This window comes from Indicator indicator, chromosome 10 (genome assembly GCF_027791375.1).
Source record: "Indicator indicator isolate 239-I01 chromosome 10, UM_Iind_1.1, whole genome shotgun sequence".
Taxonomy (NCBI): Eukaryota; Metazoa; Chordata; class Aves; order Piciformes; family Indicatoridae; genus Indicator; species Indicator indicator.
In genome coordinates this window covers 10,173,034-10,199,097 of record NC_072019.1, presented here as the reverse complement: position 1 = coordinate 10,199,097, position 26,064 = coordinate 10,173,034, and the positions used below count along the sequence as shown (strand labels likewise).

General features: G+C 42.9%; 1 protein-coding gene across 1 annotated transcript; it reads left to right on the top strand.

The window, feature by feature from the left end:
* Positions 1 to 309: 309 nt before the first annotated feature.
* SYDE2 (synapse defective Rho GTPase homolog 2) lies at positions 310 to 25,642 on the top strand. Its single transcript, XM_054384490.1, has 7 exons — positions 310 to 418; positions 4,030 to 4,758; positions 13,995 to 15,094; positions 17,829 to 17,955; positions 21,478 to 21,659; positions 22,564 to 22,795; positions 25,140 to 25,642. The coding sequence occupies exons 1-7, from the start codon at positions 310 to 312 to the stop codon at positions 25,640 to 25,642; spliced, it is 2,982 nt and encodes a 993-aa protein (XP_054240465.1).
* The last annotated feature ends 422 nt before the right edge of the window (positions 25,643 to 26,064 follow it).

Below are 26,064 nucleotides of genomic sequence, written 5' to 3'. Positions count from 1 at the left end.
TCGCGGCACCTCGCCGCACTCGGCAGCGTCCCACGGGCAGCGATCCGCTTCGCCCCGCGGGGAGCGGCGGGCGCGGCCCCCCGAGCGAGGCAGGGAGGGCGGCCCAGGCATGCGCAGTGCGGGCGCCCTCTCACCCCGCTCAGCTATGCCAAGTATGTGCGCGGCGGAGCCGGGGACGGGCGCGCGGAGCCACGCCGCCATGGGGGTGTGCGGCCCAGGGCTGCCGCCGCCGCTGCGCAGGGGGGCTGCTGGCCTCCGTGGGCCAGCGGGCAGTGCCCGCTGAAGACGGCGGGCAGGCAGCACTCAGGCATGGCTGACCCGCTCCGCAGGACGCTCTCCAAGCTGCGGGGCAGGAGGTCCCAGCGAGGGGCGGCTGCGGGCACCGGGCACCGCCACGGCGGGGTTTGCGCCCCGCAGGGTAAGTGCTTGCGGGCGGGGCTGGCCGGGGCTTGGTCGCGGGGCTCCGGCTGCTCTCCTGCCCGTAGCCGCTCCTCACCTGCCGGGCGCGGGTGGTGGGCAGCACCGGAACGGCGGCGGGCGGCCGTTTCCCTGCGGGGCGAGGGGGACAAGGAGTCCTGTGGGCTCCGGGGATGCGCGGTGCCCGCGCTCTGGAGAGTCACGGGAAGGGGCCGCAGGTGGGCGCCGATCTTGAGTTTAGAACTTGAATTGGTCCTCAGCGGTAGCATCTTCTCATCAGTAATCGCTCTTCTTCGCGGGAATAAAAATTCCATGTTAAAATAAGAGGCTCTTGAATTTCCACGACGACTTTGTGTGAATCCCTGCACATTTTCTTAGTGTTTGACTGTTTGTCATTCTTTGGGTTTGGTTCGCAGATTGTTTGGGTGCGCTTGAAAGCTCACAAATAAGTGTCTAATCTTGCTGTTCTTCCATTTAAATACCTAATTATTACATTTTATAGTTTTGCTAGGAAATCTGGTGAAATAAATGTGTTTAAATAACAACCAGAAGAACTATGGACTGTTTGGTCCTTATACGGAGAGGCTGGAAAAAGCTTCTCCCGTCTGCGTTACCATCTGAGAAGCGGTGCACAGTATTACGTTGAAATATTTTATGTGCCTGCATAGTAGGCAGAATATCAATTTTGACTGAAAGTTGAGCTGAAATATTGAAGGTTTTGAGCATATAAGCATTGCTACCATAATGGTTTACCTTTAAATAGTGTTTTAATTTTTTTATAGAATGGAAAGTGAAGGGAGCAAGTGCGTTTTCCTTTTTCTTCTTTTTCTCTTTTTCTGCTTTTTTTTTCTTTTTCTCTTCATCTTCTTCTTTTTTTTGTTCTTTTTCTCCTTTTTGTTTTTTTGTTTTTTTTTTTTTTTTAACACCGAAGCCTTTTGAGAAAGAAATTGTGATGGGCTGTATTTGTGTGGAGGACTGCTCTGATTTTGAGCATCTTTTAAATCAAGTACTAGTAGAGTGCAGGCAAAAGTACTAAGAGAGTGTAAGCAGCATTCTTCTGAATGGAACTTTGCTCTACAACAAAAAGTACGTGCCTGACCTGTTTATCTATGAAAGCGTTGTATTTATTTAAAATTGGCTTGTTAACTATAACAGCTAATGACGTTGAAAAGTTGCTCTGTGATGTTGTGCCACTGGTTGTGCAGATACTTGCATGTGAAACAGTTTGTTACTAAAATAAACATAGGCATAAGGGCTTTTCAGGATCAGGGCCAAGTTCGAATAAAGGGGAAGCAGTGCTTGCAAATACTGCTATCAGTTGCAAAAACTGCAGTTGGAAGATGGACGTTTAAGTGCCGTTTGGATGAGATTCAGTGAACATTCACAGTCGCTGACCTCTGGCTGCAGGTCGGCCGGTTGGGAGGTGGAGAAAGGGGTAGTTTTGAATAGGTGTGATAGGTGGCGTGTCTGTGCAAGCAGGACCGGCGTATGCCGGAGCCGCTCGGTAGTTCGTGTTTCTGCGGTAAACTTGTGCGGATGGTTTGTTATTGAGGTGCCCAGATGGATGTCGAAAACAAAGCAGCAGAGTTTGCTCTTCGTGTTTGCTGCTGCTGGGACTGAAGGGCAGCCTGAGGCTGGTGCCAGATGTGTCACTGGATGTATATTTAGGCACGCAGCACTTTTTAGGAGCCAGGCTGTTTTGGGAATTGTAGGCTGTCGTAACCAGTGCGGAAGGGCCTGCATTTCTGCAGCGAAGCAGGAAGTAATAGATATTTTTGTTCGTGGAAATACAGCTTTTGGATGCTCCATCTGTTTATTTATGTCTCTGGAACACGAACCACTCCTTGGGCTGTCCATGCAGAAGTGGAGGGTGAGGTAGTTGTCACTGGCAGCAGGATGCTTACCCAAGAAGTCCCTGATCCAATATGACTTCTTGGAAATGTAGGCTTAGCCCTATGCCCACTATAGATGAGTTCCGTGTCTGGTTGGTTAGTTCTTATATGAATAGTGATGTAAAGGGGAACTTTTACAATGACTTACTTAAATTTCCAGGCTATAGGTGGGGGAAGGAGTACTTTTGCAGTCAAGTCACTGCAACTTTGCCAGAGGTCCGTGTCTTCAGCCCTGCTTTCCCATTTCTCTCAGATGCTCTCAACAGACTGATTTAGCCCAAATGTAACAAAGCAGTTAAGTGGAGGTGTGCACAATTTCCACAATGAGCACTGTTGATTTTGTTAGTTCTTTGAACCATGTTAATTCTTTAAATCACAGCGTTTGTGTTGTAGTTTAGCTAAACAAGAAAACCTTGCTTCAAAACAATCGTGAATGATGAATCTTTCATCAAATCAAACGGTGGTGTGTTAAATTTTGTCAAGAACCTCTCCTGTTGTTGATCTGCAGACCTAAAAAGAGGGTTGAAAGGAAGGTGTTCAAGTGACATTCTTTTTCCTGTCTCCACTGAACTTAGCTGGATTTAAAGAGCTGCTCCCTGAGTCCCTCAGAGGTGTCTGTATTTTAACATCCGTTATTGGTGTGTAATTTTTTTTTTCTGAGAATAATGTTCAAGCAGTGTCAAATAGCTGCTTCCATCTAGACTTTCCAATTGCAGGAGGCTTTGAATGAAAACAAGTTGTCCATTTTATGAGAACCTATTACCCTCATTCAGTCTTAGTGGCTGTGCAAACTCTGTGTGGTTTGCCCTCTTCTGCACAAGAGTGTGAGGAGTATCTGACCTCCGTTTCTTGTTTTTAATTTGGTTGTGCTTGCAGCTTTCCTTCATCTCAGTAAAGGGGCCACTGCTTGCTCAGGGGTGAGGTGCTCATTCCTTACGAGATCCCATCTCTCTGGACAGGCATGCAGCTGCCGTGCCCTGAAGCCTGCCAGGAACATGGCACTGCTTCTCAGTGTGCTGCTTGGACCTGCTCTGACTAGGGGCTCAAATGCATGTGTATTTTTTTTGTTGCATAATTAAATATTTGGTCATTGCTTTAAGGAAATTGTTTCAAGTTTTGGGAGCAGTCAGTGGAATTTGATTGGGTGTTGTGTGAAATCTGTTTCATGATGATATGTTTCATTGTATTTCCCACACTTCAGGGGATGCTTCTATCTTAATTATAAGATAAAGCTTGTAAGGACAGTACTATCTGAAGGTTTTTGTGCAAGACATAATTTTTATTTATACATAAATCTAGAAGTGAATCTCTGGAGTTCTTTTGTGGCTTTTTAAGCAGTATGTTATACCAAAAGCAGGGGCTATTTCTTCATTGGCATTAAGTAAATTAGAGAAATACTAGGTAGCAACTTTTCAAACCAATTGGGTTTGAACTTGGCAGAAAACAGCCATTTTTATGTAAGTATCTGTGACCTTTCAGCAGGGCTATCTTACTGCAGTTTCCCTAAATTGCATGGTGTTAAAAATACAGACAAGCAAACCTGACTCTTTATTATGTGCACATTCTGCTTTGACAGGCTGAAATCTAATTTTGCAGTCATGTCAGATTATCTTTCATCTTTTATGATGAGGTCTAATGCAAATGTCACACAAAGGCATATATATTCTAAACATTTGTGTTTTCCTCTCTTTTTTTTTTTTTCCTTTCTTTCTGGGAACAGATTTAATAGAAAATGTTTACATAGCTTCAAGGAGCAGGAAGGATCCCAGGTACCCACAGGCCAGCGAGGTTCCTGAGCACAGGCCGCAGGTGAACAGCATTACTGTTTCCAAGAAACGCAGCTGGCTGCAGCAGAGCACACACCAACCTCCTCCTCCTCCAGAAGAAAATGCCTGTAAGGAAACGCATGGGGCTGTTATCCTGGTACCCAAGTCTCCCATCCCACTGCCTGAACCCACAGTGCCACGGGGTCCTTCTATACCACCAGTGGGGTGGGAGCGCCCTGCACGAAGCTGTGCTCCTGTTGGTGCCCTGCCAAGCACGACAAGCCCTGCTGCACTGAGGAGTACTGTTTTGGACTTCAGTGAGGAAAACGATGCAGATGATGAAGGTGAAATATGGTACAACCCAATCCCTGAAGATGATGAGCCAGACTTGCTGAGAGTCTGCTCTTCTGCTGTGAATAGCCCTGTTGCTGTGGGGTCCCCAGCGGTATGGTACAACCCCCACCCTGGGGGTGACTCTGGGATGGCCATGGGTCCCCACGAGGGTGCCCCATGCTCCACGGAGAGTGTGGGGAGCAGTTGGATGGCTCATCCAAGTGAAGTGAGTCAGGCCGATACCTTGCATCCCGGGGAGCACTTTCAACAGCAGCGGCAGAGGTTTGGCTGTAAAGCTCCGAGTGTGCCAGCAGTCGAGGACAATCCTGCCTCTAAGTGCCCTTCAGCAGGTAAGGGGGTTCAGGAACGTGAAAGTGTTACGTCCTCTCTTTTCTTTTAAAGGAATAATAAACCCTTATGTGTCTCTTTTCTGTTTCTCACCTTTGTGAGCAAATTTCTGGTAGAAATCCAGGTCAAGGTCATTAAAAAAATCAAATTATGAGACTGATACCTACTAAATGTTGAACTTCACGGTTGTTTCTCAGTCATTTTGTTCATTGCATGTCCAGGTGTGGTTGTCCGCTGTGGTTTTTGGCTCCCGCCTTGCTGAAGACAAAGGTTTTAAAGTGGGCTTACTAGAGCCTGGTAATGTGAGGACACTCGGTTTCCTTTGTTAGCTAGTGTCTAACCCTGTCCTTGGATTCCAGCCTTGAAGATACTATGTCTGCAGAAGTTTCTTTAACTTGCTGTCTGGCACTTTTTAATAATGACTTTTTGGAAGACCATATAAATGCCATTAATCACCTTGCTTTCTGTAATCGCTGTCTTGTTGGCTGTCTTGGGTTAATCTAATAGACTGCAAAAGAGTGGTTTTCACTTTCAGAAACCAGCCTCTTTGTTCGTTGTTATCTTTGGCTGAGTGATAGTCTCATTTCCACAATTCCATTAGTGTGTGAATTCAGCATCATATTAAAGATTTTCCCCAGAAAAACCCAAACAAAAATAGAACCACACCAAACAAAAGTAACCATGAAACCCCCCCCCAGCCTTTTCCAAAAAGGTATTAAGTACTGATGTGTCTTCTATTATCTTGACCTTAACTCCAGTGTCCTATTGGGAGTTAGAAACAGTATGAAGTTCAGAAGACAGAGAATTCCAATTCCTCTCTGTGCAGAAAGTTTGCACTTTCTTTGCACTGACTTTTAAGAGCCATTAACTCTGCCCAGCTCAGCAGAGAGGACCTGAAGCACCAGCGTTGGAGCGCAGGTGTGCATTGTCCTCTAGAGGAGCCCCCATTTGGGCTGCTCACATCCAACCTTGCCATCCCAGAAGGCTTCAGGCCCTGTGTTCCTGCATGCCAGGAGCTGCTGTGCCTGGATTCCCAGCACAGAGATTGCTTCTAGGAATGGGACTTGTTTTAAAAGGCACCAAGGCAACTGTTGTAAACAGCAGAAGACACGACACTTAGTCTTCTCTTCTGGGAGCTCGTATTTTGTTCTTTTTGTCAAAATGCTGCAGATATGAGCATGTTTTCAGTTGCAAAGTGTGTTAAAGTTATCATGCATTTATTGAGCAGTGGCTCAGTTTTAGAGCTGTGTTAAATACTGCAAGACAGATAAAATGGCATGTTCTTAAGATTTTTTGTTATTGTTGGAACTCTAGGTGCTTTGGAGAGGTCAGTAAACAGGGTTAGGAAAGCCATGTGTGTCTTCCTGAAAGCTGTTTGACTCCAATTTCAGTGGTTAATCTCTCAATAGATAGGTGACTTTTTCTTTCCTAAAAAAAAAAATCCCTTTATGTAAGAATAAAAAAGTCCATATTGCTTTAATACTGAATAAACATTTATTTCTGATGGCAAAATTGCCCTTTTACACTGTCTCATGAAACCAGGAAAAAAGTGTTATGAATTTCTCCTGATTGGTTTGTTATATATTGAGTTAATGAAGGTGCTTTAAATGCAGCTCTCTTTTTGCATGTCTTGACTAGCTCTCACGTTGAATAGATTAATTGATGATAAAGTGGATCCCTGCTGCTCAGTAAGTGGCTTTATTATGGAGAAGTGGCTTAGTTCTTTTTAATCCATTTAAGGCATCTACAGTTATTTTCAGTCAAATTTAAAATGACATGAAGGGCAACGTGGCATTTGACACTGTTTCCCACAGGATTCTCATGGACAAACTGGCTGTTCATGACTTGGATGAGCACACACTCTGCTGGATAAAGCACTGGCTGGGCAAGTGGGCCCAAAGAATGGTAGTCAAAGAGTTAAATCCAGCTGGCAGCCAGTCACAAGAGGTGTTCCTCAGGGCTCAGTGTCAGGACCACTTCTATTTAACATCTTTATTGATGATCTTGAAGACAGAGTGTGTCATCAGTAAGTTTGCAGATGACACCAAGTGAGGTGGGAATGTTGATCTGCACAAGGGTAGAGGGGCTCTGCAGAGGGACTTGGATAGATTGGATCAATGGGCTGACATTAATGGGATGAGCTTCAACAAGGCCAAATGCCAGGTCCTGCACTTGGGTCACAACAACCCCAAGCAATGTTACAGGCTTGGGGAAGTGTGGATGGAAAGTCATCTGGCAGAAAGGGACCTGGGGGTTCTAATCGACAGGCAGCTGAATATAAGCAAGCAGTGTGCCCAGGTGGCCAAGAAAGCCAATGGCATCCTGGCCTGTATTAGAAATGCTGTCTCCAGCAGGAGTAGGGAGGTGATTGTCCCCTTGTACTCAGCTCTGGTGAGGCCACTCCTGGAGTATTGTGTCCATCGTTGGGCACCTCAGTACAAGAGAGATGTGGAGGTGCTGGAACAAGTGCAGAAGGAGGGCAGTGAAGCTGGGGAAGGGCCTGGAGAATAAATCTTATGAAAAGCGACTGAAGGAGCTGGGGCTGTTTAGTTTGAAAAAGAGGAGGCTGAGGGGAGACCTCATTGCTCTCTACAAGTACCTGAAAGGACATTGTGGAGAGGCTGGTGCTGGTCTCTTCTCACAGGTAGTAAGTGATAGAACAAGAGGAATGGCCTCAAGCTGCAACTGGGTAGGTTTAGACTGGGCATTAGGAAAATTTTTTTCACAGAGTGAGTAGTCAGATATTGGAATGTGCTGCCCAGGGAGGTGCTTGACTTGCCGAGCCTGGATGTGTTTAAGGGTTGTTTGGATGTGGTGCTTGGGGATACAGTTTAGAGGTGAACCTTGTAGAGTAGGGTTATCGGTTGGACTTGGTGATCCTGAGGGTCTCTGCCAACCTGAATGTTTCTGTGATGGCCAATTAAATGTGTTTGTGTTAGGACCTTGTTTGAATTACACAACTGCTATGAAATCCATGTCTATGTTGTTAGAGAGCTGGATACATTTAATAGTAACTCCTGAGAAATAAGAAGTTACTGCTTTGGGGAAAAGTCTGCTTACTTTTCTTCTTGATATGAGTTTATGTATGTCAATATCGGTTTGCCTGAGAGTCTAAAGTATTAGATTTTGAGAAGCATGGATCGAATAATTTGGGACACTGTAAAAGTCAATAAAATGCATTAGTTGTTCATTTTGTCATTTGCTGTTTTCTTCTTTGGATAATGGAAAAATTTTTACCTTTAAAACTTTAGATGTTGCTGCCTTACTTGAGTTTCCAGCTTCATAGAGACAGAAAATGGTTGTGGATTTTTTTTTTTTTTTAGAATGAGTCTATTAGACAGAAGATTAAGGAAAAAAAAGTTACAGACTTGAGAGTCTTCCCAAACACAGTAGCAAATAAATACTTTCTGTAAATGTTATTGATAGACTGGATTGCAGTTTTAGAGATTCTAATTTACCCCATAGTATTAATTTACACTATTAGTTCCTAGTGTTAATCTAGTTACTTTCTACAGTAAATTCCATTTATGTTAATAGGATTTGTCAGGCAACTCCTTAGCCAGTAATTCTGGCTATGCTGGCTTTTGAAAAGTAACTGATTAAAAATGAGGCATCCCTGTAGCAGAGCTTGAGAAAATAATGAATATATTTTGATTATAGCAAGTACATAGAAGGTAAGAGTAAGACAGTAGCTTGGTTTTGAGTTAGTAATGTAACCAGCTTGTGCTCTTAGGTCTTTGGGAGAAGAGTTTTAAGTGGTGAGGGACCCTGAAGACTGTTTTTAATATATCTCCTTTCACAGGCAAAATGGTTACAGTTGGAAAATAGCAGTATTTTTTATGAATTCAGTATGAAAAATGATATATAGTCTTTTGCACGTATAAAATGTTAAAGCAAATTTTCTTTGCAACTGTTTAAGATTGAATTCTAACTGTATGTTTTGATAGATGTGTGCATCACCAGCAAATTGCTGAGGAAGAACACCCCTTTATAATGTCAGCTCCTGCAGCATTTACAGCAAATTGCTGAGGAAGAACACCCCTTTATAATGTCAGCTCCTGCAGCATTTACAGCATGGAGCTCTGAACTGTGCTTTCTGAAGAATTTGTAATATTTTTGCTTTTGGGGAGGATTACTGTAGGGATTAGTGTCTGCCTTATCAGTGGAATCATCTCACACGTGTCTATCTCAGAGACATCCCAACAGGTCTTGTGCAGGTTGCCAGGATGTACATGTGTTAGCTGCCTGTATGGAAAATCCTAGTAGGAATCACTGTAAACAGATTTCAGTGTTGTGGGAAGTGAAGATTGATACTGTATTCTCACTTAGCCTAAATACATGACAACTGGAGCTCTTTCTTCACTTAGACACTGACCACTGTCCTGGTTTTCAATTATACCTTTGAGGGCCAATGCAGGCAAATGCTTTGCATGCTTAGATGTTGCAAATAAGTTTCCAGCAATATGCATACACTAAGCAGAAAATCCTATCTACTGCTTTCCTTCCATACATTCCAAGTACTATTAGCTTAATTGTTATATTTTTTTTTCCAGACGGAAGACACTTGTTGATTTAAGTTTTCCAAGTGCAAGGAGCTTTGGTTTCATGGGGCAGAAAAGCATTCACGCGTAATATTTGTGTGATGTTCGAGATACCAGAATGGTTTGGTGTGTGTGGCAGAAAAGTCCCTCTGCTCCCTCTTTCTCCTGCAGAGCTGAAGCTAGTTTGTCAGTGGGCTTTTGGGGGGTTTGTGCTTGTGCTTTTAAAGTTTGAGGGCTTATTCATGCATGTGTCTTTGATCCATGGGGTGACAACACCATAAAGACCTACTGTTGAGAAGAGGCAAAAGCATGTAGCAGCTGTGGAGTGGAAGCAGTTAGTTTAAAATAGCTATTGCCTTTTGCAGTTTCTGATTTGTACTAGTTACTGTTTATCCTCTGACTGGGGAAATAGGGGCAAAGCCACTTTTCATGACATGAAAAGCACAGCAAGGGGAGTGCAGCCCAAACAAGGCAGTGCTTGGCGTCAGCCGTGGTACCGCCACTTGCTTTTGGTGTAGTGCCAGCATCTGAACAGAGCTGACTGGTTTACTTGCATTGCAGAATCACTGATGTTTAAAATATCTGCAACAAAGTCATGTTTGTAGATGCTGGACTCTAAGTCTGGTCAGAGAGCTAAAGTGCTGTTGTGTGTCCTTGTTCCTCTCTCGAATGAGATGCTGCTGTCATGAATGCTCTGAGCATCACTGACATGATGGAGAGCAGGCAATAGTCAAGCCCTTTACCTCTTGGCTTGCATGAGCCTCGAGGGGGTTATACTGTGATCCCTTCCTATTTTAATCTAAAGCAATTTAGTTTTTATCTTTTGATCATGTAAAAGTGTTCCCTGGGTTGATGGGTTTACCACAGTCTAATTCATGTCAGTGCGCTTAGTATTTGAAGAAAGCAAACTACCTTACATACTTCTTAGAGTTTGGTGGTTTTTACCATTCCTTGACTCTCAAGTGGAAAGAAAAAAAAAAGGAGATGAAATTGGATGGATCTTGAGTACTCATGCTATTATTCTAGAGAGATGCCTTCACTGTTAGATGTAGTTTACTTATCAAGTGTGCCTGGAGAATGGTAGGGAAAATTACCCCTCAGGTTGAGTTTGGTGGGAACTCAGTACTTCCATTACCTCATACGAGCAGCTATGTGATACTTCCATAGTTTGCTGTACTAAGAAACTGATAGTTTTGTGACTTATTAATTCACCTGAAATTGTCCCAAAAGTAAATTACAGGTTTTCTCAGAAACTTTACAGTATCTCAGCCTATCCTAAGCCATGAGCAATGTTATATGTATAATAATCAAATGTTCCTGTAAAATACCACATGTTGCTGGCAGGGGGGGTATGGTGGTGCCATGTGTGCCCAAGCAGATGTAAAGTGTTGAGCAGGGTCAGACCACCATTTTTACCATGTTGGATCACTGCTTGTGGTCTGACAAGAGCTGTGTTGGAAGTGCCAAAGATAGTTTGAACCCTCTCTTCCCTTGGGGGTATGGTCTGTAATCACTAGCCTGCTTGGCCAAGAGGATGGACACCTGGCTGGATAGGGTGTGAGGGAGGGTCTGGGTTCACAAAGCACTATGAGCTGTTCATGTCTCTCCAGTTTTGTCTCTTTGGTCAAGAAAAGGCTTTATCCTTTCATGCAGCCCTCTTACTGAGCAAAGAAAAAGGTGACTTACTAGCAGTAAAATTTCATGAGTATTTTCACTTAGAGCCGCTTTTCTATCCCTTGAGAAATCAACAGTGGTTCTTGCTAGCAGTAACCACCCCATTCACTCATCACTTCCCAAATTTTAGGAAAGGTGCTTGTGTACCTTCCCCATGCAGGCTCTAGGGTACTATGGAGCCCCTAAGCATGCTAACCCTTTACTAGTCAAGCTAAACAAATAGCTGATGGAAGCAGTCATTTGTGATATGAAGTCACTTTGACTTGGATTGTGTTGTCCTTCTAAAGCTGGGGTTTTTTATCTGCATTACTCATACTGCTAAAGCTTCTGGAAAGCACAAGGTAGATGTAGTAAAGACAGCATACGGCAGAACAACCACAGCTGAAAAGGTCATCCTGTCCTCCATTTGATGGGAAAGGGAGCCTAGATAAGACTAGCTAGCACCCTTTCCTGTCACATCTGGAAAACCTCCAGTGATGGGGACTGTACTGTGGCCTTGGGGATGTTGTTTGAGTGATTGAGTGTTCTCACTGTTAAAAATTACTAATTACGCACACACAAATATGTGTATAGTCAGCTGTATACATAAAACTGATGATTCTCTTGCAGTCCTGGTAGTCATTTACATAAGACATCTCTTATATTTTGTCTCCTTCTACCATCCTTCCATAAGGCTGTTTTAAAAGTTTAACTATCGAGATAGGACATGTAGTGCCAGAATGAGTGGGTACAGGGAGAGTGAAGAGCCTGTTTGCAGTGTAGCTTTGCAACCTGGTAAAAAGGGACAAGGTACAGCTCAGTTCCTCTGTCACCATTGTGAGGAAGCTGCAGCAGATTGCTAGGCTGGGAAGTGAAGTGTTACTGGCCTGTGCTGCAGCTCCTTTTGCAGCTTGTGCAGAGCTGTGTCATGTACAGTCTTTAAAATTGCATGCATACCTCAGCACATTGCTGGCTTTAGTGGAACAACATGTGGCTCAGTGCTGATGGCAATACCATCCTGCATCATACTCGACTGTTAAGTTTCTTCCAGCCACATATTTCCTTGTAACTGTCTGGTGCTGAACACAGCAGAAGTTGGACACATGAAAGTCGGGGTGTTAGATTGACTCTTCAGTTTTAATGAGCCGAGGGGAGTTTAATTTGCTGGCCTGCTTTTCCAAGCCTGTGCCAGAGGCTTTTGGCGGAAGGGGAAGATTAATGTTAGCGGGCGGCAGTATGGCCCTGATTGCTGTGGAGCGCTCCAGGCCAGCCCACCAGTGGGACCGTGCTGTGATTTGCAGTACAAGGGAAGGCTTTGTCTGCTTTTATCAAACACCACATTTCTAACTAGCTGCTTGCCAGAAAAGCACAGCAGGCATGCTAGAAATAGCCCTTCCCTTGCAAGGGGGAACTACTTCCATCAGATCCAGGGCTAAATGAATTTTCCTCTGTTGCTCTGGAAAACAGATTCTGTGTGTTATTCTTCATAACTGAAACTTTCTTTTATAAAGATACTCTTTTAAGCAACTACCTGCAAAAGTTACTAAAGCCAAACTTCTGTTGGAAGTAGAGCTAGTCTTTTTAGGGTGTTTCTGGGGAGAAAAATCAGAATCACAACAAATCACTTCAGTCAGACCAGATAGCCCGATTTAACTGTTTAGGCTGAGAGAAGTTTAAAAGGTAAGTTATAGTTAAATGGCAAAAATCAATTTTGATGAGTGGGGGATTTGTAAAAAAATCACTAGCTGTGTGGTGTTTTGGACTTGAAGGGATTAGTTTAGAATTGAAGTACTAAGCCTTTGAGAAACCTGTAAGAGAAACCTCTGTGAAGTGTGATTTGCTCAGAACCTCTTGAAAACAACACTTTTGTCTTTCTTTCTGTATTCAGACAGACTTTTGTCTGTCTTTCTGTATTCCATAAGTAAGTTTTCCCTTTCCCTGTCTGGCAAGGTGGATGTAAGTGTTTGGGTCTCTGTAAGCTGCTTGGGCTAATTGCACCACACAAAGTTAGCATGCTTAGGGGCTCCATAGTACCCTAGCCTGCAAGGGCAAGGCTACACAAGTGCCTTGGCTAAAATTTGAGAAGTGATGAGTGAATAGGGTGGTTATTGCTGGCAAGATTTCTTGATTTCTCAAGGGATAGAAAAGTGGCTCTAAGTGAAAATATTCATGTAATTTTACTGCTGTCATTGTGGCTTCAGTTTCCTTCTTGCATGCTTCATTAACTTCTGTGAATTCATTGCCTTTTCTACAGTCACTACTGCCTCATACTGGTGAAAGTGAAAAAAGCCTAAGCTATAGTTTGATTTGGATTTGCTTGAGTATTGGACCATGAGGTGAACCACAGATTCCTGACTGTGCAGTACTGGCTTTATGTCTGATAGTGTTCTTTAACTAAGTGTCTTTTACTGAAAACTTGAAGGAGTCTTTTTCCCTCTTTAGCACCAGTGTCTGCTGGGATGGTCCTTTTTTGTTTGTTTGTGGGTTTTTTTGGGTACCTTGAAAGATGGGTGACTTTCCATGAGGAGATTGCTTTGTAATTGAATCACTTTAAGCCTTGTCATAGGATCATTGTGCCAGGAAAGACGGAAAGTTGCTGGCAGGAATGAGGCAGTGCAGGATGCAGCTTTTGGGAGGAATAAATCTTCCTTGTATTCATCTTCCTCTGTCCTGCCATGAAATTGATTTCATTGCACCTGTGCCCCAAGAATGCAGCCAAGAGTGCTTGTATGGGTGATACAGCACAAGTGGATCAAACTGAGTGCCGCAGGTGAGATAGCTCATTTGTTTATTTGTAGGTTCTGGCCCTTTTGTCTCCATAATGCAGAACACACCTGGCTTTTGACTGTGAACTGCCAAATTCAGCTGGAGGAGTCAGCAGAACACAGCTTTATGATTGCTCGAGAACTTCTGACTGATGAATGAGTGATGGTTGTCTGAATTGTTTGTCAAGCAATGACAAATCACTGTGTTTTCCCCTAGCTAAAGATTTATGTTTTTCATTGCTGTTTTAAAAACGTTATTAATTCTCTTTTCTTCTAAAGGGTCTGGAGTTGTACTTGCACACAAGGCTGATATACCCTCAACAGAGGTTTCTCCTCCAAGTCCCAGTCCTCTGAAAAAAAGTGGGTCAATCAACTGGCCTTTCCCTGATAGAATTAAGTCTCCCAGGACTGTGAGGAAGCTTTCCATGAAAATGAAAAAACTGCCAGAGCTGAGCAGGAAGCTGAGTGTGAAGGGAACTTCGAGCCATACTAGTTCAGATAATCCTCCTTCCCAGCAGAAAGGTAGCTGTCGAGATACAAGCCATACAGTGTCTTTGCCATCTTCTGGAAACTCAAGCACAGCTGCCAGCAGGAATGTAATAAGCCGTTACCATCTCGACAGCAGTGTGTCATCACAACACACCTACAAAAAGAAAAGCTCAAGGAGCTCCAAATCCTTCAGCAAAGGTGGTTACCTCAGTGATGGAGACTCTCCTGAACTTATATCAAAATCAGGTAAACATGGGCATGAAGCCAAGTGTGGGAAAGGAAAGGAGAGCCTTCCAAGTAACAGTGGTAAAACTGAAATAGATATTGATGCCTTCAGACACTACAACTTTTCGGATCAACCAAAGTGCTCTCAGTACATCTCTGGACTCATGAGCATCCACTTTTATGGTGCTGAAGACTTGAAGCCACCAAGAATAGATTCAAAAGATGTCTTTTGTGCAATACAGGTTGACTCAGTAAACAAAGCAAGAACAGCCCTGCTTACATGCAGGACAACATTTCTAGATATGGACCACACGTTTAACATTGAAATTGAAAATGCTCAGCACTTAAAGCTGGTGGTGTTCAGCTGGGAACCCACCCCACGGAAAAATCGGGTGTGTTGTCATGGAACTGTGGCTCTTCCCACTCTTTTCCGAGTGACGAAGACACATCAGTTGGCTGTCAAGCTGGAACCAAGGGGGCTTATTTATGTCAAGCTGTCGCTCATGGAGCAGTGGGAAAACTCTCTTGATGACCTTGATGCAGATCAGGAGCCCGTGATGTTTGGGGTGGATGCTCGAAAAGTTGTAGAGAAGGAAAATGTGGGCTTGATGGTGCCACTTCTGATGCAGAAATGCATTCTGGAGATTGAGAAGAGAGGCTGTCAGGTACTGTGCATGTTTTAATCAGTGTCGTTAATATTTCTGTGTTGGGGTAGCTGTTGTTGCAGAGTGCAAGCAGGGGAGGGGGAAATTAAAAACACCTTTACATGTCTAGACGTACACTTGCTTACTGGAGATTCTCACAGTAGGACTGGGAATAGCAAGATGATCTTGCAGCCCCCAGCAATGCAGAGTCTCCCTCCAAAAAGCAGAGCTGAGATGAGGACTTGAAAATGCTCGATCACTGAGGCACCGGTCACTCCATGTGGACATGTATCTACATGTAAAAATGTTCTCTCTTAGCCAAAAGTGAGATGCTTTGTGCGGTGACACGAAGTGACGAGGACAGGCCTTCTGACAAAAGTTTACTTTCCTGTGTGCAGTCTTTGGGCAGCATGCCAGACTTGTCTGTGTGTCACTTTGTGCGCAGCAGGAGGCACTGAGCAGCTGAGTAAGTCCCTGTGATACTGCTCCTTGCCTTTCCCTGAGTTGTTTTTAGATTTAGGACAGGAGATGAATGCTGTGAAGCAGCAGTGCCCAGGGTCTTCTCTTCATCCTAATGCAGTTTATTGGTTTATGTAACCTAATGGACAAAAATACCTATGAGAAACAAGGTATGGAAACAAATCACCAGTTATGGATGCTAGATGAGAAGTCTGTTGGGAAGGACTATGCACAATCCTAAGGTCATATATTCCTGTTGGCAATTAATTTTAAACTGCTTGAGAGGCTCTTGCATGGTCTTCTGCAGCATGTGTGAGCCCTTGGTTTCCTTTACACCTGTTGTTTTTCAGAAGTAATCATACCTATCACTGTTACTGTTTGAAATTGCTGACAGGTTGGATGTAGTTCCAGGTGTTAAGAGATTAACTCTGTGATTTATAACATAGGTCATAAAATATATATAGAGATGGTACTTCCGTGTAATTGCTTTGCTGGAAGTCACTACTGATAATAACTGTATGCTTCTTACTGCGAATGCTTCTCCTAATGTTATATAAATATGTGGAAGAGAAGTTTTATTTTTTCCAATGTATATATCCCATGGTTTCAGCATTTTATTTTGGGCTTGTTAGCACCTAGTCATGCAAATGATATTGGGTAATCAAGGCAACACTGGTAATGAAGCGATTGGAGTCTGAATTGTCTGAATTTACCTGGTGCTTTTGAGCATGAAATCTAATTTATGTATTTGCACAGGGAGAACCAAAAATGCAAAATATACTGTTAACTTCTTGTTTTAACCATATGTTTGTCTGACATTTTTTACTTCTCTATGGACATTTTTTACACCTCTATGGACGGTGTAAGATCTCCATGTGAATTTGAGGTGTGGCATTAGAAAACTAAAAGTTTAGAAGTTTAAGTCTTAGGCAAATACTAGATTGTAGTCAGCCTTGAGAAGAAGGGAGTACAGATTCCATCGGGCAAGTTTCAATTTATTTAATTAAATTTAATTAATATATGGACAGACAAATACTCTTGTTTGGAAACCTAGATTGATGTGATCTTAAGTCAGTACAAAGTCAGAGTATTAAAATATTACTTTTGTTGTTGTGATAGTTTTGGACTAAAAATTCCCTCCTCAGTGCAGCTGCCTACAAAGTTCACTATACTAATAAAATCAGTATATTTCAGACTTAGTTCCTTAAGATCATAGGAATGCTTTGTATGAATGGTGTTGATGAAAATGAAAAGTAAATAATGATAAAATGCAAAATGAGTGCATGAGAGCACATGATTTAACTAGTAAATTTGATCCAATATTATGAGTTGCATTCCTATCATCTTGAGTAATCCCTCTTTCATATAAAACTTTTCATATAATTTGAAACATGTAGAAGTCAGCATCTTATCATCTTTAAGACAGCATATTTGTAGGTCTAATTCATCATTTTCTTGAAACTCTGGTTACTGGTATAAAATTTTAATTTTGTTTACTGTATAACTTGTAGGAATCTTTTTTGTTTTCCTTTTTTTTAAACTGGTTTGTAGCATTTATTATTTTAGTATTTTGTATGACTGCTTTTTTTTTCTGCTAATTGACTGACTTTATGCTGTAATTTTGTATACATAAAGATCAAAATGCTTTTCCTCATTTCTTTCTGCTGAATCATAGAATCGTTTTGGGTGGAAAAGACCTCTAAGATCATTGAGTCCAACCATTATTTGCCTACCAAGTCTGGTGTTAAACCATGTCCCTTAGCAGCACGTCTATGCCTCAAGTTCCAGTTCTCTCTTGTATGATTAAACAGTTATACCAGGAAAAAAATGGTGACCTGGATGAGTAGAATAAGAAGAGATGTTTAATCTGTATTTCTTTGTTTCCCAAGTTCGCATAAAAGCGAAGCACTAAATGATTCCAACTTAAAACTTAGCTTCTGTCAATAAAGTACTGCTCAGCATGTTCACTGTTACAGAAGACATTAGCATTATTCACTTGCTGCTTAACAGTCCCAACTCTGTCCCCTGTAAAATGTTTGATGCTGCACACAACCATTTGATGATCATGATTTGTGCTGTTTCAGTTTCCTTAACATACATTTCCTAACAGTTGTTTTTGTTGTGTTTCCCGGATGAGATCTAGTTGAGGATGCCCCTGCTTACTGCAGAGGGGCTTGGACTAGATGACCCTTGAGTTCCTTTCCAACCCAGACTGTTCTATGATTTTATGACTAGTGAACTATTAGTCCTGTCTGCAGGAGAATGACTGATGTGGGGCTGCTGGTTTTGCTTCTAGGTGGTGGGACTGTATCGGCTCTGTGGCTCAGCAGCAGTTAAAAAAGAGCTTCGGGAGGCATTTGAGAAGGACAGCAAGGCTGTCACGCTCTCTGAAAGCCGGTACCCAGATATTAATGTCATAACAGGTAATACATTTGCTTGCTTTTTGGTTTGTTTTTTTTTTAATGTGGAATTGTATCATGTTCCTAATGTGCCTTTTAAGAGGTGAAATTGTGCTCTGAACTAGGTTTCAGTTGTCATTTAACAAACTGTTAACTGCTGTTTTGTATGTAGGTGAGGAGTGCAGAAACCTTCAGATTGTGTAGCTATGAAGCAACAGTGATTTGGAGGGAGGAGGGTATGAAGGAGCTGCTTTCATAACTGCTCTGCTACAGAGAGAAGTGGAAGAGTCTAGAAGGATCCTTGGTCCCCAGAGCTGGTTAAAGCCTTGTTGTTGATTTGTATTGCAGCAGATCTTGAAAAATACGGTTATAGTCAGGCACATCTGCCGTGCTGCTTGCTCTACAGCACATGATCCACAGGCCGTGCTGGATCAACCTGTTGTCCTCCCTCTACGTTGGAGATTGCAGGATTTTTGGAAACAGATTTTCTGTCAGCTTGTGCAGGCTAGTTAGAGCTACAGGAAAGTGCCATCATTTGAATCACTGCTTCTTTTAAAACATAATTAAAGAGCAGCATTCTCTTGCTCTCTGGAGTGGTCCTCTACTTGCTGTCATGCAGCAAGCTCCTGGAAGAGGTGAGGAGAACTGGGAGTGAGGAGGTCTTTGTAAGCCTGCCTGCATCTATATCAGTTCTTTACATGAATGTCTTGACAGGAGTTGCACTGTACAGCTGAGGTAAGTTGTTGAGGATATTTTTTGTTGTTGTTTGCTTAAAAGAGAAACAGTTTTATAGCTGTTGGTACTAGTTATGTAAGTCAAAGTTGATCTAATTTCAGGCATCACTGAGTAAAGCAATTGCTCTAGAAAATTAGCTAAAAGCTTTCATTTCCTACCTATGCAAGGATGGAAAATGTAATAAAATTAGTCAGTGTATAAATTTTCTGAGCCAAAGCCCTTTCTGTAACATCCAACATCCAGCTGTATGGGACAGTTCTACCCTGTTTGGTAGTACTTTTAGTATATTAGGAATGAATCTTGTTCATGACGGTTTACGAAGTGACACTTAGGGGGTTAAATAAACTTTTTGGTTCAAAATGTGCAGTCACTTAATCTTCCTTACCTTGGCTGGTTTCATTCAGTTCAGTGTTGCTCACAAATACTGACTTTCTCAGCAGTGAAAACTTGTGTTTATGTTTCACTCCAATTGGATATACACTCTGTGAAGAGGAGTTGAGTTGAGGTAGAATGTTGCCCTGTATTTGCAGTTCTAAGACTGATGCATGTGATTTGTGCTTTTATCAGCCAAAACATGTTCAGTAAATTATGAATCTTCAGCATAAATCTTGGATGATTTGAAGTGCTGCCTTGTGTCCCTTTTGAAATTTGAGTAGCAGTGCTCCTTCTCAAAAAGATGAAAAATACCTTTTTTTTTTTTCCCTGACATCTCACCAAAGACCAAAGAGTGAACATTTAATCATTAAATCTTGACTGAGAAATGCTCTTAGGATTGGCTCAGGCTTACACATAATTAAGTGTGCTCGTGGCTCAAACTGAAGCGTGCAGCATGTTTTCAGAACTGACCAGTAGTCATCTTGTTGCATCGTCTCTCTTTGCATTCACCTGAATCCATATCTCTGCATAAAGCATGCAGTACTGTTACCAGTCCAGTGGGTCAGAAAAATCAGGAATTAATGAAGTGGATGGCAATTTCTGCTCGCTATCTAAATTTGGTGTTTGTGACTGTGTCAAGGGGAATGTGCTAGTGGGCTGGCAAAAGCAGGAAGCATAGATTTGTGGGGAAAAAAAAATAGCAGCAGCCTCTTACTAATTTAGCTAATTTACCTGAGTGAATAGCAAAAAAATTTAGAAAGGTCAAGGAGCATTCATGGCTCCCAAACTATCTTGTTATTGAGGGCTAAACAGGAGAAAGTTGTTTGGCAGGTGGTAGTCCTGTGACTGTGTATGCTATTACAGAAATTCCTACTAAATGATTATTAATAGATGGTTGTGAGTGTTTCAACAGTGTAAGCTGATTTGATGATGAGATACCACTTCCTACTGTAAGCTGATACCAGTTTCAACCTCTACCTCCAAAAAAAGCACAACTGAAACTGAAAGATCCCAATAAAAGGCAGAATCTCCTGCTAGTGTTTTGCTCATGGAAAAAGAATATCCCAAATCATGTTCTGCTGCACCAGCCTCTACTATGTTTGTCTCGTAGTGGAACACAAGCCTCTAAAATCTGGGGAAGAAATAAAATTTGGTGGGAAGGGAGGAATATGAGTAAGTTATCAAACAAAACCAAGCCACTTAAATGAATCAGTAATAAAAGTGGCATATTCTTTTTTATTTCTTCTTCTTTTTGTCTCTTCTTTTTTAACCCCCCAAAAATAGCAAAAGCAAACACCAAACCACCAGAGGGAATATGTTTTCAGGAAAATATGTTGATGGTTCTTTACATATTTTATATTCCTGATGAGACATTCCCATTTTAAGCACAGGGTGAGCTGTTAGGTGCTGTGTGATGATCTGCAGAGGCAGAAGGTTTGCTAGGCTGCCCCATGCCTTATGCCTGTCAGCTCCAGGGGATGATGCTGGTCAGTTAGTGCTGCTCATTTGCTATGGCCTCAATAGCTTCATTAGTGCTTGGTGCAGTATTCTTTTTAAAATAAAAATGTGTGCAGACAGAGGCCAGCTCTTACTTGCATTCAGCATGTGAACATGGCTATAGAGGGGAAAATGTTAACTTCCGTTCTGTATGTTTGTTTTTTTGTCTCAGAAGCAACCTCATAACAAAGTCCACTGCTATACAGTTCAGTTAACAGCTAGGTTATAAAGACTGAGTTCTGGTGAGCTGTCAGTTTGTTAAATAGCACAGTGTGGTGGTGTTTGCAGTGACTTGGGATTTTGCAAGGCTATGAGTACATATCTTCCCCCTTTCCAGCTTTGTCTTTTTAGAGGACAGGCTGCTTTCTTAATTGCATTAACTGCTTTCAAAAAGTTGGGGTTTTTTAGTTCACCATTTCTTCTTGGAGTATTTAAATTCAATTGTGATTTAGCTGAAATCAGTAGATCTCTAAGAGCCCTTTCCTTGCCTCCCCCTCACCATAGTCAGGACTCTGCTCACCTTGTAGCTGGTGCACCTGCTCTTGCACACACAGCAGCCGCTGCATGCACACCTCTTCTCTGGAGATGGTGCCCCTTCCTACCCTCATTACAGTCCTTTGTTTGTGATGAGCTGAGCTGCCTTACATGAGCTTGGAGAAGCTGCTGGGTCAGGAGTGCTGGTGCCCCCAGTCTTGGGACATCGTAGAAATACCTCTTGCCTCTTAGCTGACATTATAGGGAGTCCTCAGTGCCCATGGTTTATTGTGCCCTTTTGCTGTTATCCTCCCATCTCTCACTCCCAAGTGCAAGGCTTGCCACTGACGTGGAAGATTTTCTTACAGGACAGGTGAAATTAATGGGCCATGCTGCTCCCCAAAATCACTGGAAAGTGAATCTGCAGCATGTTAAAAGCAACTGTTCTTGTGTCTCTTGTGAAAGGTGTCCTAAAGGATTATCTACGAGAGCTACCCTCTCCCCTGATAACCAAGCAGCTCTATGAAGCAGTGTTGGATGCCATGGTGAAAAATCCCTTGAAAATGACAGCAAACGGTTGTGAAAATGACCCAAGTGACTCTGAGCACACTGCAGCCCTTTTGGATTGCTTGCCAGATGTTGAGAAGGTGAGCAGTCTTAGCAGGTTCAAGTAAATTGCATGCATCCAAAAATAAAGCAGCATTTTCACACTGAGATATAAAATGTGTCAAAACATGTACACCTGTTTCCTGACTTAACGTTCCACTTGGATTTTTGATGCCCCACAACTTTGAAAATGCTTTCATACTGTGATTAATTGGAGAGTCTGAACTGCTGGGTTTATTCTATCTTGCATTTTATATTGCCTCTATAAAACTGAATGAAAAACTGCAATCACTGATTTTACATTGGTAGATAGAAGATTTTTCCTGTGTGGTGTCCTCCTCTGTTTTTGTGGAGCTCTCAGATCTGTATATCATAATTACATGGGCAAATGCATTCCTTCTTCCTCAGTATGTGCAATGAAGCCTTTGCTTCCTGTACTGTGCAGTGCAATAGTGCTGTCTGTCATTACCTGCCAAATTCACCTCTGTAGAAAACCAGTTAGCCCATTTCTTGGCAGGGAGAGAAGGATAAAGTGGCCTGCACAGTACCTGGAAGTTACCTAGAAGCTCGTTCTACTGCTGAGGTCATCTTGAGAGTTTGGTTGTTTTGTTTGGGTTTTTTTTTTTTTTATTTTATAATGTACCTAGATTATCTATGCTGCTTCTGCAGCTTCTTTCTACTCTCTGGTGTCCCTTTTCCACTCATCCCTGTCAAAAACTCATCCCTGTAAAATTTCAGATCAGGTAAGAAACAAGCTGAATTTTACCAGAAAGTCTGCCTTAACTAGTTGGTGCTGTCATAGTCTAATAGAACTTTCCTAATTCAACACTTAGATGGTCTATTTATAAAACATAGCTATCAGTCTTGCTGTTATCCATCACATTAGGATGTGAACTGCACCTTCAACTGGTGTTTTGTTTCCTGAGCAGTATTTTGTTCTTCTAGGCTACCTTGAAGATGCTACTGGATCATCTGAAACTGGTGGCTTCTTACCATGAAGTAAATAAGATGACATGCCAGAATTTAGCTGTGTGTTTTGGGCCAGTATTACTGAGCCAGAGGCAGGAGACTACCAACCATAACAACAGAGTCTTCACAGACTCAGAAGAGCTTGCTAGTGCTCTGGACTTCAAAAAACACATTGAAGTTCTTCACTATTTACTCCAGCTGTGGCCAGGTACTGTTTCATTAATCTGATCATGGAAAGAAAATGTCAAACCATTGCTGTCTGTGTTTACTGTGTGACAATTCATGTCAATTCACAGGACAACTGAGCAGCATTGGGAATCCCTAAAAGATGGGGTTCTATAGCATCACCTATTAATCAAGGCACGTTGCTGCTGACTGGTCTGTAGTGGTCAGCAAGCTCCTCTGCCTGTGTCTTTCCCTTAGCAGTGGGAAAGATGAGTTTGGGGGAAGAAAGTCAACGTAGACAACTAGTGTACTGGAGGAAAAAAAACAAACAAGTACAGTCTCGGTTTTGCTTTCCAGTTCCCACCCCTGTCAGTCTGATAGGTAATAGGCTGCTGGTACGAGACATTGCTAGCCACTCTGCCCTGATTTTCATCTGGGCCAGTGGGTTGCTTTCCAGCAGCTCCGGTGCAGTGCTGAAAGGCTGTCACTGGATGAGCAGCTTGAAATGCTGCTTGTGGACAAATGTAAATGGCAGTGTTTTTCCCCTTTTTTTTGTTTTTCCATACTCTGCTGATCTGATGTTGGCCATGTGCCCTGGAGTCACCCCTGTGACACCTGACCTTAAGGCTGTAAAGAGTACATGTTGACCACACTGGGTCAGCACTGCTGGGAAGCTGATGGCTGTTCGCTCTGCTCACTGCAGCCTCTTGGAAACCTCTGCGTGAAAATAATAGTGAAGGGGGAGTTAGTTTGCCACATAGTGCATCTTCATGATGGGCCTGAAGCAATTGAAGACACTTCTGCTTCCTTGACAGCTGCAGCTGGGTAGCCCCAAAGCTGCTGACCACCAGAACAAAAAGCTTTCAGTCAGGTCAGTCAGCATGTGCAGGAGAGGTGGGGAATGTGAGTGGAGGAGGACGGAAACCAAGAGCTCTTTATGCAGCAGGAACTAATCATGAAACTGTAGATAGCATATGGCATGGCTGCTGTGGGAAATGAGCAGGGAAATGTAGCTCTGCCTATAGGAGTGAGCATTACTGTAAAGGGGGCAGGAGTAGGTTAAGTAGTAGAGTTTTCCTAAGAGAAAGCTGAAGCCTATCCCTTAGCTTGCAAGAACTGTGCAAGGCTGTGCTAAAACGGATGTGAAATACGAAGGCAGAGATGAGCAGGTGAACACCAGGCAGTGTAAACATAGTAATTGGACCCAACAGAAGGATCATGGTCTCATTCCTTATAGTTAATCTTCCGTAGATTGAGACAGCTCAGTCATGAACATGTTGTGCAATGCTTCAACTTCCGTATCTCTCCAGCTGAAAACAAATAGTCCTTGTTAGGTTAGACCATGTAATACTGGCATTATCATCCTTAACTCATGGTCCTTTGTCTTAATGGAGCATAGCCTAAACAGAAGGGCTTTTGTTACGTAGTAGGGGGTGGGGAGGAAGCAGTGATTGTTATTTCATGTTACTGTGAGAGACATAAAGTAAAACTAAAATTCTCTGGAGAGAACCCAGAAAGAGAAGCACTGGGCACATCTCAGGGCTTGAGCCTTTGTGTCTGTGTGCAAGGGTTCTGACAAGGAGTGGTTGAGGGTGTGAAAGCACAAGTTTGTGTTTTCAATAGTGAATGGGAATAGAAGCTCTGTGCTGCTAATTACAAGAGGTAATGGTCTGTATAAAACCAAGAGAAGTTCTGCAGCTCAGATGCTTGACTGGCACAGGTCAGTAAATGTATTTGTGCTGTTTACCGTAGGAAGCCGGTAAGAGTGGAGGAGACTTAATAAGCTGTGCTGTGTAATCGTGGGCTCAGGTAACACTGCCGTCAGACCTGTCTGAGTGTGCATCTGACACAGCATTCTGGCTGCTTAGAGAAGTTAGTGCAAATGAGCTTCTTTAATAGCACAGAACATTAGGGCAAAAGAGGAGTTCAACTCTAGGGGTGTCTTCAGCTTCTCTAGGTGCTTCTCAGCAGTGGTATTTTTGTTGTTTTAACCTCTTTTGCTCTGCCTGCTTTCTGTTATTCCTTTTGCTTGGGTGAAGTATGTGAGCTGAGTTGTTTGCTTTTCTTTGATCCAGAGCCAAATGGTGATTAACTCACACAGTGAATTTGATCAGTGCTCGAGGAGTTTCAACATTTGGATAGGCTTCTCCATTGCCATTTGAATCTGGCATGAGTCTTCAAAACTGAGCTTTTACAGTAGTTTTCCTAATTATTTTACATCAAATAGTGGCAGAAAAAGTAGCAGTGGAATGTGTTGGCTGTAAGCTTGCATGTATTCATGCATGCTGTTAGTGTGTGACATCGAGGGAGGACAGTGGGCATCTGTCATGGACTTTTGTTGCAGCATGGATTCAGTCCTGATTGATTTAACTTCTCCTCTCTTCTAGTGCGTCACTCACCTATCAGAGAACCAGCACATCTGAATGCACCTCCTGAGCACCCATCCTCACTGAATTACCTGAGACCCAAGAGGCAGAGACCTCAAATGCTGAATCTGAGTGGTACTGAGATGTCTGGAGTACTCAGACCAAGGCCAGCAGGTCTGGACAGCCCATCAAGCAACCGCTATGCTGGGGACTGGAGTAGTTGTGGGGAGAGCTACTTCTTAAACACCAAAGACTGCCTGAGTGAAGCAGACTACGATGACGTCCCTTCGGAAGACACAGAGAGCGGAGATGACAGCAGCAAAGCCGATGAGTCGGATGCTCTGGTGAGGCACCCCCAGCCCAGCCCCAGAGAGCACACATTTCACAGCTATTTGACAATGCAAGCAATAGACTCTGCAGTGGATCACAGAGCAAACCTCAAAGACCTGCAGGAAAGTATTGATACTCTCATAGGAAACCTGGAAAAGGAACTCAACAAAAACAAACTAAATATGAGCTATTAAATCCTATCCTTTGTGACATCTCCTTGTGCCTCCATGCCCTTCACCAGGCTTCCCATAGCTGTGTGAGGACTGACAGTGCCTCTGAATGCCTTGTGGTAAGGTCACAGCTCACCTTTGCATTAGTAAATTTTAAGCTATTTTGTTATGTTTCTGCCTTTTTGTTAGAAGAAGATGTTGGCATGATTTGTGTATTGGAGACAAGCTGAGAGACCATGAGGTGATTCCACATAGTGGCATTTCTCCCTAAAGAAGACTATGCACTTAGGTGATCTAGGAAATACCTGGCAGAAGATGAAGCAATATTTCCACTGTCAGTGGCAGAAGAACTCCTTGTTCCTAAACCCCTGGCTCCGGTACAGATGTTCCTCTCAGAAGAGGATGAACGCTGCTTGGCCTGAGTTTTGCAGCATGGACTTCAGATA

What these genes read in the sequence shown, in the direction of transcription:
- SYDE2 (XM_054384490.1), top strand. Translation starts at nt 310, where the DNA reads ATGGCTGACCCGCTCCGCAGGACGCTCTCCAAGCTGCGGGGCAGGAGG. An exon ending in CGGGGTTTGCGCCCCGCAGG is followed by an intron (nt 419 to 4,029) that starts GTAAGTGCTTGC and finishes TTCTGGGAACAG; the next exon opens with ATTTAATAGAAAATGTTTAC. An exon ending in TTGAGAAGAGAGGCTGTCAG is followed by an intron (nt 15,095 to 17,828) that starts GTACTGTGCATG and finishes TTTTGCTTCTAG; the next exon opens with GTGGTGGGACTGTATCGGCT.